The sequence below is a fragment of the Globicephala melas genome, chromosome 12 (assembly GCF_963455315.2).
Source record: "Globicephala melas chromosome 12, mGloMel1.2, whole genome shotgun sequence".
Taxonomy (NCBI): domain Eukaryota; kingdom Metazoa; phylum Chordata; class Mammalia; order Artiodactyla; family Delphinidae; genus Globicephala; species Globicephala melas.
In genome coordinates, this window is record NC_083325.1 from 29,515,933 (window position 1) to 29,528,309 (window position 12,377).

At 50.0% G+C, this 12,377-nt stretch overlaps 1 protein-coding gene across 22 annotated transcripts in view; it reads right to left on the reverse strand.

Moving 5' to 3' along the window:
• Window positions 1-12,377, reverse strand: part of DYSF (dysferlin) — a 223,677-nt gene that overhangs the window by 158,882 nt on the left and 52,418 nt on the right. For 12 of the 22 annotated variants that reach the window (XM_030877530.2, XM_030877521.2, XM_030877525.2 and 9 more), the window contains exons 5-12: window positions 9,729-9,843; window positions 8,384-8,476; window positions 7,820-8,031; window positions 5,909-6,037; window positions 5,455-5,517; window positions 4,720-4,770; window positions 2,630-2,660; window positions 1,903-2,018 (exon numbers count right to left, since the gene is read on the reverse strand). In XM_030877530.2, the coding sequence (XP_030733390.2) occupies window positions 1,903-2,018; window positions 2,630-2,660; window positions 4,720-4,770; window positions 5,455-5,517; window positions 5,909-6,037; window positions 7,820-8,031; window positions 8,384-8,476; window positions 9,729-9,843 (810 nt within the window). The remainder of the gene's footprint in view (window positions 1-1,902; window positions 2,019-2,629; window positions 2,661-4,719; window positions 4,771-5,454; window positions 5,518-5,908; window positions 6,038-7,819; window positions 8,032-8,383; window positions 8,477-9,728; window positions 9,844-12,377) is intronic. The other 10 variants (XM_030877537.2, XM_030877532.2, XM_030877534.2 and 7 more) reach the window with 1 other exon arrangement.

A 12,377-nucleotide genomic window follows, 5' to 3' on the forward strand; every position in this document is an offset into this window, starting at 1 on the left:
CCTGGGCTACAGAGGGACACGGGATGAGAGATCAGGGGAGGTGCCCTTGGGTGGGGCTGGTCCACCTGAGCTCCATTGGCCCCTGCACGGCACCCAGGGTTCTCCTTCCCCTAACCCTTTGCACAGCGGCTTCTTGAGCTCTCGTCAGCAGCCAGAGCTCTCGTCCTTAAGAGCCTCATGGAACTTGCCCTCCGCCTCCATGATCACACGCGGCTTTCCCTGGGGATTCCACCTTCCCAGCCCTCCTGGAGACCCGCCTTCCCCACTCCTGCCTCTCCCACTCCTCCTGGCTCACCCTGCCTTGATGATCTCAGTATCTGACTCAACGTTTGCGTGTTTGATTTCCGATTCTCCCATGAGATAATCAACATCCACGTGGACAAGTCATTCACCAACACAGTCCCTTGTCCTCCACCAGCAGCATCTTTTTTTTTTTTTTTTGCGGTACGCGGGCCTCTCACTGTTGTGGCCTCTCCCGTTGTGGAGCACAGGCTCCGGATGCTCAGGCTCAGCAGCCATGGCTCACGGGCCCAGCCGCTCCGCGGCATGTGGGATCTTCCCGGACCGGGGCTCAAACCCGTGTCCCCTGCATCAGCAGGCGGACCCTCAACCACTGCGCCACCAGGGAAGCCCCAACCAGCAGCATCTTAATCCCCCTCCCCTGCAGCTGCTAGAGGGATGGCCATATCTCAAACCTCCAGCCACTAAGAACCAATCCTCTAGGAAGACCTTGACCTTGAGACCCTTCTCTAAAGACAGACTTCAACCTATCCACCTCCTCCAACCCCCCCTCACACCAAGTGAGGCACCCAACACAGAGCTTGGCACACAGCACGCACTCAATAAATGTGTGTTCCCTAGCCCTTCCCTCTTCTTTGTCCTCCTCATCAGCTCTATGCCCAGTCCTCTTGCATCCGCCCTGCCAGGCTCATCAGCTACCTCAGTCCTGTGCCTCCACCACACCTGCCTTGTCCACACCTGACAGCACCTCCATCTTACCCCTCTCCTGCTTCCAGGCCACTGAGTATTATGAGGTCACTCTCCCATAAAGCCTCCAGCCCAGAGTGTCTGCTCAGAAATCCTTCTGTCTTGTGGTGTGTGTGCGTACATGCGCGCGCACACACACACACACACACACTAAACGGAATATTACTCAACCATCAAAAAAGAATGAAATAATGCCATTTGCAGCAACATGGATGGACCCAGAGATTATCATACTAAGTGAGGTAAGTCAGACCAAAGAAGATGAATGTCACATGATACCGCTTATATGTGGAATATAAAAGAAAATGATACAAATGAACTCATTTACAAAACAGAAATAGACTCACAGACACAGAAAACAAACTTACAGTTACCAATATAAATGAATAAATAAATAAACAAAATTTTTTTAAATAAAAAAAGAAATCCTTCTGTCTGTATCTAATTAACCCCTTGTTCCTCAACAACTGTTCCAAACCTTCTCTCCTCTCCCCAGACATACAGAGATGCTGATACTTCCCCAACTCTGAAAGCCTTTCTCATTCTTACCACCTCCAACTTATAACTTTACTTACTGACCATAAAGATGACAATGATATATTCTTAGGTGATAAAATTCAGACTACAATACATTACAGAGTGAGTGATCTCACTTTTGCACCAAAAAAAAAAGAAAAATATACATGTATACCCTTCTGGGAGAATATGCAAGAAGGTATTAATGACGGTTCTCTCTGATGGGTAGAATTATGAGTGATTCAATTTTTATTTATGCTTTTCCACATGTTCTACATTTCTCATAATTGCCATGTATTCTTTTAAATCAGAAAAACTAAAGTTGTTTTTTTGTTTCTTCATTTGGTGCCTCCAAGGCCAGGCGGAGGTGCTGTGAGGGGGACGAGGAAATGTACTCACGGGGGCTTCGTCTCCAGGCCCCAGCACACAAAGGCTCACTTTCAGGTAGCCTCTGGCCCCAGCAGAGAAATCATCCAGGTCCGAAAGCAGCAGCCACTTCCTGAGATAAGCATGTCCTAAGAGAGACAACACCCTTGGTGATCCCAGAATTGGAAGGACACAAGTCTGCAACCACCTCTGGGAGCCCCGGGTGGACTCCATTGGATGAGATGAAGGACTCATCTACCCAGACATGGGGGAAGGACTCAAATTCTAGAACAAAATGTACCTTGAGTGTTCATTTGGGTCCAAGTGAGAAATGTTAACAGAAACCCCTATCAGAGGCAGCCAAAGCCAGACCCCCAGCCATTTTCCTCCCCTTCAGGAAGTGACCAGACCACAGCAGAGACCAGGGTGTAGAGAAATCCTAGACTTGGGATCCAAATGACCCGTCCTGTCTGGAGGCACCCCAGTCCCCAGCAACCCGTGCTTGGGCCTTCCAGATTTAGCCCTCCAGCTGGGCCAGCTGAGACCCACGTGAGGGTTCAATCTTCCTGGGGGCCTGTTTCACCCAGAAGATGAAAGCCTGTCCTCTCTTCATTCCTGCAGCCTTACCTCCAAGATCAAACCCCATCTCTAAATTCTAAAATCTCCTAGAAGGAAAGATGAGTATCCCAAATGGGTGCCCCATGCAGCCTCCGGAACCCAAATGCAAGGACCTGCCCAAGGGGAGGAGAGGGTGACTCACGGGGCTCTCGGTAGATGCTGCCCACGTCCATCTGAAATCAAACGGAAGGAGGCACACGTCACACTCTTGTCCTCAGGGTGTTAAATAAAGTATGATGCATGATACCAACCCATTAAAAATCCTGTTCTGAAGAACATTTGGAGACATGGGGAAATGTTCATTTTCTGATATCACATGGAAAGAAAGCGGAATACATTTTGATGGAAGTTTGGTAAAGTATATCTACGCATAGAAAAGACAGAGCAAAGGAAACACACCGAACGGTAACTGTACTACCTCTGGGTGGTAGATTTGGGTGATTTTTATTTTATTTTTATTCTTTCCTATATTTTATAATTTTCCATTTAAAAAATCACAGATTAGTCAGATGTTGATGGTAGGAGAGGTTATGCATGTGTTAGGGGAGGGGGTATGTGGGAACTGTACTTTCCACTCAGTCTTGCTATGAACCTAAAATTGCTCTCAAAAACTACAAAGTTTATGGGCTTCCCTGGTGGCACAGTGGTTGAGGGTCCGCCTGCCGATGCAGGGGACACGGGTTCGTGCCCCGGTCTGGGAAGATCCCACATGCCGCGGAGCGGCTGGGCCCGTGAGCCATGGCCACTGGGCCTGCGTGTCCAGAGCCTGTGCTCCGCAACGGGAGAGGCCATGACAGTGAGAGGCCCGTGTACTGAAAAAAAAAAAAACTACAAAGTTTTTTAAAATCATGGATTACTTTTAAAATTAGAAAAAAGAATACTTTTTTAACCTAACCCTTGGGTTCTTATAACAAGATTAAAGACTCAAAACATAAGATCCTGTAACATAAGTGTTACAGAATGACTCCAGCACAAGCCCATTCTTTTAAAGAAACTGCTTCTCCAGAAAAACAGACTCCGTTTTCTATCTTGTGACTACTTCTTGGAGAAGGGGCCACATTTTATTTGGATAGCAAGAGGAAGGTCAAATAAACCTGTGCCTTTTCTTTCCATTTGATAAATGCTTATGGATTCAAAATGAGAAAATCAATAAAATGACATTAAAATACCATTCGTGAAGGTCTCCATTACTAGTTGCCTTTACACTATGTAATCTGTTAAAACCATCCTATGCCGTTGGTTCAAGGTCCTCTACAGTGGACTGTTCACTTCTGCACGTCTGGGACAAATGAGGGGGCAGGCTCCCCCGCTCCCTCCACTGCGCCCCACCCCACTCCACCCCATCCCCATGGACTCCACATCTGGACCCCACTCCCAACCCAGGTGAGCCCAGGGCACAGAGCGCTGGCGTCACGCTGGCCCGAGATTGTCAGAATTAGGAGGAGGGCTGCCTAAACTCAGGTCCCACGCTGTCTTTCCAAGATGTAAGGACAAATGCGAATTTAAAAAAGAAGCTGAATCCTCCCTGTTGGAAACAAGGCGAGAGATTTCCCTCTCCTCTCTTTTTGTCAGAATATTTTAATGTAAGTACTTTCTCCATCTCTTTGAAATGTACCTTTGTAGAAACCAAATAAGCCTTTCGTCAGCTTTATGATTCAGGAGTGCCTTTCTCCAGGCTCTCCCATCTCTGGGAAAGGGAAGGACCTACCTTAACCGAATTGTAAATCTACCCCCCATCATAAAAATGTGAGCTTGCTTTCTGTCTTTTCTTGTAGATAGAGTCAATTAGCAAACACAGATGGTCACCCCAATTACTAGGTAGATTTAGGATGAACTATGTGTGACTGAGGGTACTATCCAGGCCGCTAACTCGAGCACTAGTTATTGTTTAGTTATTGTTTATCTTGAGAACATATATGGAAAGGGTTGTGTCTGCTTGGCTCTATACAAGAGTACTTTCTGTCTTTGCAATCTCTTAGCGGATGGCCCATGATAGCATCATATTCTGGTTTAATGCTTATCCAATAACAAAAGTGCTTTATTTCTCTACCTTTGTGGAGAGGATTTCTGGATTAGGAGAAGATATCGTTTTGTTTTTTTTCATTACATTTTCCCCAACACAGACCAAGACAGACAGGATCTCTGGAGCACCAACCCCGCCCATCATCCACAGAGCTTCCATTAACATGGATAAACAAGAACTGATTGCTTTCAAAGAAAATAAACCATTACCCGGAACTCCCCAATGAGAGCATCTGTCCGGAGGGAACAGGAGTCCACCACCTGGAAGGAAAGACAAATTCAAACTCTCATTCACTAGCAAAGGTTGACCCAGACAGGAACCAACCGAACGGCTCTTCCCTCCCAAAAGATAACAGCCCACACTCCAATAGCACTTGCTCTATCCCAGAGATTGTTCCAAGCAATGTTTAACCCTCACAAGAACCCCATGGGTAGGTACTATCATTATCCCCATTCTACAGATGAAGAAATAGAGGCACAGAGAGATCATTTGTACAGAATCACACAACCCCTACACGGTATAGGCAGGACCAGAATCCAGACAGTTTGGCTTCAGAGCCCACACTTTTAACTGCTAAACTATACTGCCTTTAAAAGGAAATGGGGAAAAAAAGAGCTGAGGTCCAGAGAAAGAAAATCTTGTCAGAAGCAGGCATATAGACAAACAAAACAAGATGAAAATCAAAGATCCACTGCAAGAATTAGTTCAGGACCCTGGCCTAAGGCACCTGACCCTGAACAGCAGGGACTCTGCACTCGGCTGCCGCTTGCATCTGAGCTCAGAAGACAACCCTGTGAGCACGGGGGCGAGGCTGTGAGCTGCTCGCCGTCATCCAGGCTCGGGTGGGGGGTGGGTGCCTCACCCACACACACTCACACTCACACTCACACATACTCACACATGCACGCTGAGCCCACAGAGGGCCTTCGGGGGCTGCCACGTACCGTGATGAAGATGGGTTCGTCGAACAGCTCCGCGGGAGAGTCAAACACATTGAAGAAAAGAGTCTGTTGATTCAGGGTGAAAGGGGGACAGATGAAGGCCCGCCGAGCCCGGGCAGGTGGGGACAGCCACCGCCCAGCCTCCAGGTCTGGTCCACACAACAAGTGGGCAGTGGGCTCAGCCCAGCACCGAGCTCTGGGGATTCGACCTCACGGAGGTTGTCACCTCAGGGACAGGGTGGGTGGCCGGCCCCACGGGATGATGGGGATGTGAAGCAGGAGGAACCCAAGGCAGGAGTAAGAGCGGGAACCCTCTCTCCAGTTCCTCAGATAACCTGCTCAGGAACTGACACAGCTCTCCACCCAGTGCTAGCGCCATATGCAAAAACTGAATGAACTGCTAGGCATGTGCTGTGTGCTCCCACCAAGGTCCTAGCTCTGACCCAGGGTCTCCCACCTCGTTGAAGAGGGGGCTATTTCCCTTGTGGATCCGCGTCCGTTTGGTCTGCCCAGCTGCGGTGACCTTGACCACAGGCTTGATGTTCACTCCCGGCAGCTGGCGTCCCTCGATCACCTGGACCCTGATCTGAAAACCAGGAGGGGGCATGAGCAAGAAAAGGGAGAAGTCATCAGGCACCCACCCCCCGCCAGGAATCTCAGGGACCACCCTCACAGCTGGCCTCTTGGGACGGGTATTACAAAGGCATTAGGAAGAACACTGTAAGAACAATATCTTCCCACCAAGGTCCCTTGCATCTATAAAATCCCATGGTTCCACGTAAGAGCTGCCAGGCTCCCCCAAGCAAGCTGCCAGCGGTAAATCCCAGGGCGGGGCTGAGGATCCCACCCCCGTTCAGTTCATGCGCAGCCCCACCTCAGACCCCTTGAAGCCAATGTTTCTGTGTGGCTTGAATAGTCCTCACTGACAATCCCCTCAGAGGTCAAAGTTACATAGTGATGTAACCCCACTTTATTCTTATGTAGTATAAGGTGCAAGACAGAATGCTGACATTCTGAGAAATAAGAGCTTTCTTCATTGAACTTTCAGTAAATGAAGGTTTCAAGAACATCTGTGCTTCCAAATTTAAGCAAAATATTAAAAAATAATACATTTTAAAGTATTAAAACTTTCATGAAAAAAGACGATGTTTACTGGTTCTAATTTCTAATCAGCAGTTATTTCTTTATTAATCGACTCTTTTTTAAAAATAAGATACTACAGAATATACTATCAATGGCAATGGGAAGGGGGTGAGTGATTTTCATTCCCTTCACTGTACAGTATTTTCCAATTTTCTACCCAAAAATATGTATTAATTTTCTAAGGAGAAAAACAATAACATGTCTTGTGAATAATAATAAAAATAAGTTAGAATTTTGTCTCTCAGGCAAACATGGTTATAACTAGAACTTTTGCTGAAATTACCACAATTTAGAACTGAAGCATATTTTTACAATTTGTTTCATTTAATAAATAAATATTTAAGTTTCCTGTTTTTAACTTTAATAGTAGTCCTGAATAGTTAAATATCACTAAATGCAATTACATCAAGATGGAAAATTCTGTAGAAAAGAAAAAGAACAAGCAAAGGACCCAAATTAAAAGGCAAATTAGGGACTTCCCTGGGGGTCCAGTGGTTAAGACTCTGCACTTCCACTGCAAGGAACCCGGGTTCGACCCCTGGTCAGGGAACTAAGATCCCACATGCCACATGGTGCAGTCAAAAAATAAATAAAAAGAAAAATTTAAAAAGAAAAAAAGGCAAATTAAATGGGATAGATTTTTGGATTAAAAAATGTCAAAGGATTAATATTCATAGTTATATTCTGTGAATAACTTGAACAAACTCAAATTGCACATGACCTTCAGAAAAATCATGGCTATAAATAGGGGAAATGGATAGAGGGAGAAAAAAAGATAGGCAGAGCTTCTCAGACTTAGGGATCTTGTTCAAGTGCAGATTCTGATTCAGTGGGTCTGGGATAGGCCCAAGATCCCGCCTTTCTAACACGCTTCCAGGTGACACCCAGGCTGCTCGTCCACGGACCACACTTTGAACAGCACAGCACTGGCTGGCTAGGGCAACTCTGGTTGGGGAAACAGATAACAGTGTAGTGATGCTGACTCTGCAGTGACCCTTTTCTTCCTTTTTTTTTTTTTTTTTTTTTTAAGAGCAAAACCATGGGCTGGGCAGAGGCTTTTTCTAGAGGCCCCAAGCCATGGCCCCCCTATCTAGCATTTGCCCAGGACCCAGGGGAACCAGACTCCCACCTAGGAGAGCCCTTAGGACCTTCCCCACGGCTGGACAGACAAGTTTTGCGCTGCCATCAGCGGCTGCTGCGGGCTGAAGGAGGAGACTGCAGTCACCTGGAAGTCCTGCGATTTGTCCGACAGCGGCTTTCTGGGTGCAGGCGTGCTTCTCTTCCTTCTTCCCCCGGGGTGGTAGGGGGGAGGATGGGAAGGTGGCTTCTTTGGGGTGATGGGGGCCCCTGGGCCCGGAGCTTCGCTCTGGTCCAAGAATGGCTCAGCCTCGTCTCCCGTGAGGCCCTGGTCCTCAGTATCCTCCTCTCCTCCTGTGTCTGGAGGAGAGGGTGCTGATGAGGCTGGGTTCCTCCGGCCCCTGGGAGGATCCTCCATCAGGGACCCCGATGGAGGACCCAACAGCTCAGCACCCAAATCCCCTTCCCCTCTCTTTCCCCACCACTCAGCCAGGATGGATGAGGGAGAAGAAGAGGAGCTTCCAACAGCTGACACTTGAGGGTGGTCAGTCCAGTGAGTCGACAGGAGGAGACAGAATGGCCCCAGCCCTCCCCACCTCGTCCTGCGGGATGAGCCCTTCTGGCCACCGTGTCCCACTCTGGGGAGCTGACGATGGCAGCAAGCGAGCCGGTTACAGGTGGTAGGATCGGGACAGCCCGGCCCGCGTCTCACCCGTGGGGGCCAGCCACTTCTTTCCAGAGTATCTTGTGTCCACGGTGCTGTCACTGAGCAGGGACCAAGTCTCAGCCCGGCTCTGTCCCCCACCTGGCACACGGGCAGGGCACAGCCCCAGAGGGGAGGAGGGAGCTGGTGAGGGAAGCCAAGCTAGCCCCCGCCCCAACCCTGCTCTCCCCGCCTGCCCTGGCCTGGCACAAAACTCCGAAACAGGCGCCGTATCTGTCCATCTGTCCCTCTCACCACCTCCTGGGAAGGACTGGGAACTGGCCACCAATAGGAGCCTTCCCCGAGCGGCTGGAGCCCAACTCTGTCAGATTCACCTCAAAAGTGGCCCCTGAACGTTCAGGGCCCTCAGCCTCCCCACCCTCGGTCACCAGGAGCACCCCCTGCTTCCCCCCTCAACCCCAGTCCAGAAGGATCTCCCCACCTCCGAGCTCAGACAGTGCCCAGTCCAACAAGAGGGGCCCTGCCCTGCCTGCCTCACCAGGAGCCCTACACGGGCCGCAGGACAGGCTCGGGGCACACCTGAGACGGGCTGCCGGGTGTCGTGCTGGGTTTGCTTCTAGCTCCCTTCACCATGAGAGAATCTTTCCCACGGGCAAGACCCCACCTGGCCCACCTATGTGGTTTCCTGTTCACCCCAGCAGGCTGGACTGTCACACCCAGGCCCAGCACTGGGCAAGCCAGCTACCCTGGGCTGGGTCCTCACTTCACAAGGCCAGGAGAGGTAAATAAAGAGAACTGAGGCAACCTCGAGATTTAGACAATTCAGTCTCCTCACTTCACAAATAATAAACTGTAGGACCAGAGAGGGAGTGACTGGCCCAGAGTCACACAGCTACTTGGTGTCAAAGGCAAGACTGGAACTCAGGTCCCCTGACTTCAGCCCAGGGCTCTTTCAGGGAAAATCCAGCTCTTTGGTCACGTGTCATTGCTAAAGGCCTACGGAGTGCCAGGGCAGGGAGGCATCCAGCTCTGGGGAGTGGGTGGGGCCTCAGGCATCACCTAGGATGGACCCCATCTCAGCACAGGCCTACCTCTAAAACTCCCACCCCTCTGGAGCTGCAGAGGGCAGTGTGCCCAGCCCTGGCACAGTCCCCTTCCTGAACAGCTGGGAAGGGATCCTCACACTAACCCTAGCGGCACCTAGGGGAGCCCGCCTCCTGCCCCTTGGTTTTGCAAGACAGAAGTCAGCTCTCAAGACTCCCCACCCACCCGGCCTCCCTTCTCCAGGCCTGGGCAGCCCCCAGTATGAGGAAGACACCCTCTTCTCAGACTCGGGTGCCACTGCTAGGCTTCTCCCCCCAGGGCCCCGCCAGGGTGAGCGTGGGTTTCTCACCAGCCACCATATCCATGTCAGGCAGAGTTGGGGAGGGTTCCAGAGGCGTCGAAGGTGGGAACGTGGGCACGGTTCCAGGGAGAGGCGTGTAGGACACCTGCAGGACCAGTGAGGCCTGGAAGAGATGGGGGAGAGAGGGCAGCAGGTTAGTGTGTTGGCCTCTGACCACCGCCCTCCAGCATCCTTCCTGTTCCTTTCGTCCCTCTACCAAAAATGGAGTCTGTGGCCCCATCAGCACAGTCAGGTGGTTAAGAGCATTGAATCTGGAGTCAATTCCACCACTCAGAAGCTGTGTGACTTTGGCAAGATCTGTAAACTCTCTGTGCCTCCGTTTCCTTGTCTGTAAAATGGGGGTAGTGATAGCAAGAGCACTTTCTGCATAGGGTCAAATGAGGATTAAATTAGTTAATAGAATGCCTAGTAAGCTTCTATAAATGAATCAGCGATCGAACCTCACCTGCAGGATTTTTCAACTCTCAGCATAGGCCCATGTTATGGAAAAAGGCCCCTTGGCCACTCTGCCCAGCCAAGGGTCCTCCCTTGTCTCTCTACCGACAGCTCGGCCTTGCTCTGCTCAGGCCCCAGCTAGCACTGAGAGGGTCTCAGGGTGCTGCTCAACTTTCTGAGCCCTCTTCCCTCCCAGAAGCACCCCTGTCCCCCATCTCACCCCCAGATGCTCCAGCTTTGACCAGTGAGAGGAGAGTGACCTATCACGCCACTCACACGGACAGGGGAAGGCTGCCTTGTGCTCCCGCCCCACCCGAGCCTACCAGGAGACCGGCACCCTTCAAAGGGGCACCCGGACCTGAAGAAAAGGTACAGCCGTGGCGCTCTCTACTCTTACTGCTCCCAGGCCATGGAGGCCTGGCCGAGCCTTCCCTGATACAACAGGTCCAGCAGATGTCCTGGGGCGGCCTTTTAATCGATCAAAGTAATAAAAACTCCAAAGTAAGAAAGTTTGGAAATTACAAAAGCCTTAAAGAAAAATGTAAAAGAAAAGGAATTGCCATAATTCCACCACTATTCACACTTTGATATAATTCTCTCCAGTCTTCTTAAATGAAAAATGTACAGCTCTGCTGTACAGCAAATGCTTGTCTTTTACTTAATATTAGATAGTAAGCATTTCCCCAAATTTTGATAAACGCTTTATAAACATAACTGTTAATGATGCATCTTCTGAGCGACTCAGCGTAATTCACTAGACATGTATCTCTGCTGAGTAATATTAGGGATGTCCGGAAACTCCTGGAGCGATTCCTGGTCCTGAGATGGAAGGAGCTCAAGGTCCTGAATGTACCCAGCTCTGCAGCTTGAACCCTTCAGGTTGGAGCCTGGGCGTGGGCAGCCGGGCTAAGGGAGGGCAGGGTCGGGGCAGGTGTGTGTGTGTGTGTGTGTGTGTGTGTGTGTGTGTGTGTGTGTGTGTGTGTAATGGGCGGGTGCTCAGAACACCGAGGAAGGAGGGCAGGTGTGTGTGTGTGTGTGTGTGTGTGTGTGTGTGTGTAATGGGCGGGTGCTCAGAACACCGAGGAAGGAGGCTGGAGCCAGCTCCCCATCCCAGGAGACCTAGGAGGAGGCCCGGGAAGTCAATGAGACCTTTTAAGTCCCAGATCCAAGGCATTGTCCTAACAGCAATGCAGGTTCCTGAACCACCGCCAGGTGTCGCCACTTGAGCAGCCAGCGCGCCCCGCACCCTAAGCTCTAGTAACGCGGACAACAGCCTCTCGAGAAGGCGGCCCCAGATACCCAGACCCGCTCACAACCACGCCCATCTCCCTGAGACTCCAGGTCTGAGGTGGGCCTGGGAAGCTGTATTTTCCTTCACTTCATCAAAAGGCAATTTGGGCTCTTCGGAGCAGTAACTAATTCCGGGGTTAGGCCAGGGAAGGTAGAAGATGACCCTGGAACACCTTTTTGTGCCAGAAAACAAGGAAGTACTCAGAAAATGATAAAAAAAAAAAATGTCAAAAGGACAAAGAAGCCTGCTTTCAAGGGTTCCCACAGGCCAAATCTGGTACAACTTGAACATGACAGTAAATAATGACGGTAACAGACTAAACCATTGAATAAAACAGGAATACATGAATCCATATAGAAATAAATGAATAAATACAACAGGAGGACATTTTCCTTACAGTGGAATGCCGGATGATTAACGCAGAAAAAAATTAATAATTGATTTAAGATATCACCATTTAGCAACAATCAAAATGATATCCAACCAAGAAATAACAATGGGTGTCAAACCTACTGGGTAAAAACTGGATAGGGAGCAAAGTATTTAGAGAGTCACAAAATACCTCTCCCCCCCCCCATTCTTACTCATTAGAAAAGGGAATGGATTCGTGATTGGTGGAGAAACCTAGCAACCACAGGAATCTCACCCAGAAGAGACAAATAAAGCCCCGTAACACTTGGAGGCTGAGGTCCTCTGACCCTGGGACCAGATTCCTTTGAAGAACACCACTTCCTGTTTCTTGGGGCTCACCTTGTCCAGCCCCGGCCCCTCACCACCTGGGGCTTCCGGTACATCATCTCTGTGCTCTGTGCAGAAGTGGAGCCCTGGGAGTGTAACTGCTCCATGCCGTGGCTTGGGTGCCATTAGCGTGGAGGCTCGGGAAGGAACGGCATCCCCTGAATCCCAAGACC